We start from the raw sequence: 3,393 nt of genomic DNA on the forward strand, positions 1-3,393 counted from the left end.
TGACATAATATAAAAAAATATTATCAAAATTATCGTTATATGTTCCCTCCTCTCATACTTTGATGCAATAGATTTTGACGTGAGTTTCACCTACTCTTTCTTTTCTACACTTTTTAAAAAGATGATTTAACCTCTTTTCTATCATCTCTCAATCATTTATTCCAAATATCCCACAACCAACGCAACTCTTTGTTCTGAGAAAATGCACTCTTTTACGTTTTGTCACAAAATTGTTACCTTATTATTATTATTATTATAAATGTGTCATGATTTTAAATATTTGTATAGGAAATATTTAAAACAATTTTTTTTTCATCTGTAATTCTTGCATATAAATTTTCTAAACCAGAATTCAAGGTAAAAATAAGATGACAGTTTGTTATATTTAAAAGTAAAGCAAAATCCATAAAAGCAAACCGTAAACTTCACTCAAAAACTAAAATAGTCACGTAATGAAGCCATAAAGCTAAATCTCTCAACAGTACGGATTTGACGTTTGTTCGCACGCTTGAGCAACCTAAATCAGCATAAGAGGATTGAGAAACTATTCAACACGTGATAAGTGCTACAACAATAAAATTACATACTAACTCAGAAAATATTTTTAATAAATTGATATCTTCACCACTTTTCACTATGACTTATAATATGAGAATATGACTTATAATATAATAATATAAAAAATGAATTTTAAATCTAATTAATTTTGTTTAACTGACTTGTAAAATCTAATTTTTAACATAATATTAAAAATATAACCTCGTATATATATAAACCAACCTTTTGTGAGATCGAGTTAGACAAAGTTTACTGTAACCTATATTTTCTTTTTATTTTCTTAAAAAGTATTTCTTTCATCAATTATTTTTTCATATTTGAATTTGTAAATATGAAGTAATACTTAAAAAATTTATTTAATAATTATCAATTTTATTTTTTAGTATTTTTATCATGTTTATTTATTTTATATTTAAAATAACGATTAATGCTTATATGTGTTAAATACTGATAGTCCTCTTTTAGGAAAGGAACTATTAGTAAAGGAATTATCTCAAAGGATTGGTTAATAATGGTTATAAAATTTTAATAACTAGTATTAATTGTCTTCATTAATTAATTTAATAATAGCAACTTAGTAGAGTGAAGTGTGGAAGTATGATGAGATGATGAAAAAGTGGATGAAAGATAAAGATGAGATAAGAAATATAAGAGCATAAAAAAGTATATTTATAATTAGAGTTGTGGCAGCACAACATGGGAACTAAGGTAAGGGCACAGTCGCTGAAACAAAAGGAACCAACCACCCTTTCCTATGCCAAGAAAAAGAAAAAGAAATAGAAAAACTACTCGTTACACTGATTCTGATGTAACGGTAGAACTTCCCATTAACAACATAATTGAAGTTCTTCATAATCTATTACTAAGTGGCCTTCGCATCCTCTTCCTTAGAATTGTAACTTCTCCTTTTCAACCACCTTTGACTTGTCGTCGTCAGATTTCATCCCGAAACCACTGTCACAAAATATTATCAGTAACCAAATAAGCAAACATCAATCTCCAAACTATAAATCACGAGAGAGAAGATTACCCGGAAATTTTATCGTAAGCCCATTGAGCAAAAGACTCAGACTTTTGTGCTGCACCTTCCACAGAGGGAGCAGCGGCATCAACGGCGGGTGCGGTGGCTTCCTTGGCAGATTCCGCAGCTGACGCGGCGGAGTCCTTGGCAGCTTTGACCGTTGGGGCGGCGGCGTCCTTGGCATCCTCTGCAGTGGCTTTGGCGCTTTTGAGCACATCGCCCCAGGTGGTTCCAATGAAGAAGGCAAGGCACACGACCACGACAACGAACTTCATGTTTAGGGTGTTCATGATTTTATTCTTGAAATTTATTGAAAAGCTTGTGTTTTATTCCTTGTATTTTGTTTGCTTTTGTTGCTCTGATAATTGATTTGCTGAAGGGTGTATTTATATGTGTGTAGTGAGAAATAGGTTGAGATGTTTCCGACTAATGGTGCTTGTTCATCGCTTTAACGGTTGGTTTTCTGGCGCAGCTGGGTCATCGGCCACGCAAATAGCCCAAAGAAAACGCACCACGTTCAGGATGAACACTTTGTTCTTATGGAGGAGAATGTTTAACGGACGGTGCCTTTTACATTCACGTACAAATATCTTTACTCCTTCAAACATAATTTTACCGTTCAAAACTTCCGTTATTTATTCCAAATTTAATTTATAATACTTGTAAATTAGTTCACTTCAACATGAGCTATAAAAGTAATCTCAGAATTTTAAATGAAATATTAAGTTTATTATGTAATAAGAAATATAAGAAAGTTATTGTCATAATAATAGTATGTTTATATTTACTAACATAGTTTTTTTAATTTAAAGAGTTAAAAAGGCTATGTATTTTAATTTTAACATTTTATACTTTTTATATTATTATATGGATATAACGTACTGATTAGATAATAAAATAAAACCAAATAATTAGATAATGACTAATTAAAAATGATTCAATTTAATTTAGGTTACATTACACTGTTGGTTTTTGAACTATTTGACAATTTTTAACTAATTCTTTAAACTATTTTTTTCTTTAATTGATGCTTAAACATGTATTTATTTGTAATTATATCATTTTGTCCAACTACTGTTGTATAAAATGAACTGCCTAATTCACCTACTAAGTTAGCAGCAAGATTATTGTAGGTAGGTTTGGAAATGTTCGTGAAAGAGTTGTATGAACGAGTGAAAATGTAGATGTAAAAATAAGAGTCTTATTGATTGATATTTTTTAAAATGTTTATTAAGTCTCTAAATATATTAATTATAATTATCAATATAATAATAATAATAATAATAATAATAATGATAAATTATCATTATTATTATTTTTGTTGATATTATTACTATATTAACAAAAGAAGTTGTAAATGGTTAATTACTCTTTGAAAGAGAACGTTCAAATATATTATTTCTAACAATAATGAATTCAAAACCTTTAAAGGTGAGAGCACGGTCCTAAAGATAGAAGTATTCATCAATATTGATTAAACTAATAACTCAAACAAAATTAATTAAATTAGTTTAATTAGATTTTTATTAGATAAATTGAATCAGAGATTGATTGGCTAAATTTACGATTTAGTAATCTAATTGAGCCAATATATATGTGTGTGTGATTTTGCAATAAATAACTATTAAATTTGTATGGTATAAAACTATATATTTTTAATTATTATTTAATTGATTCAATTACAATAAAAGAATTCGGGATTGATTCATTTGATTGATTTAGATTATGTAAAAACAAATAACTCGACCATTTAATTTATAATCGTAAGTAATAATCAAGATATGTCACGTCCTCTGTGTAACATCTGTTTGTCA

General features: G+C 28.4%; 1 protein-coding gene across 1 annotated transcript; it reads right to left on the reverse strand.

The window, feature by feature from the left end:
• Positions 1-1,206: 1,206 nt before the first annotated feature.
• Positions 1,207-2,168, reverse strand: LOC108341407 (late embryogenesis abundant protein D-29). The gene is made up of 2 exons (XM_017579096.2): positions 1,589-2,168; positions 1,207-1,512 (listed from the first exon to the last, which is right to left on the reverse strand). The coding sequence occupies exons 1-2, from the start codon at positions 1,867-1,869 to the stop codon at positions 1,446-1,448; spliced, it is 348 nt and encodes a 115-aa protein (XP_017434585.1). The 5' UTR covers positions 1,870-2,168; the 3' UTR covers positions 1,207-1,445.
• Between the last annotated feature and the right edge of the window lie 1,225 nt (positions 2,169-3,393).

This window comes from Vigna angularis, chromosome 1 (assembly GCF_016808095.1).
Source record: "Vigna angularis cultivar LongXiaoDou No.4 chromosome 1, ASM1680809v1, whole genome shotgun sequence".
NCBI lineage: Eukaryota > Viridiplantae > Streptophyta > Magnoliopsida > Fabales > Fabaceae > Vigna > Vigna angularis.

What these genes read in the sequence shown, in the direction of transcription:
- LOC108341407 (XM_017579096.2), bottom strand. Translation starts at nt 1,869, where the DNA reads ATGAACACCCTAAACATGAAGTTCGTTGTCGTGGTCGTGTGCCTTGCC. An exon ending in GCTTACGATAAAATTTCCGG is followed by an intron (nt 1,513 to 1,588) that starts GTAATCTTCTCT and finishes ATTTTGTGACAG; the next exon opens with TGGTTTCGGGATGAAATCTG.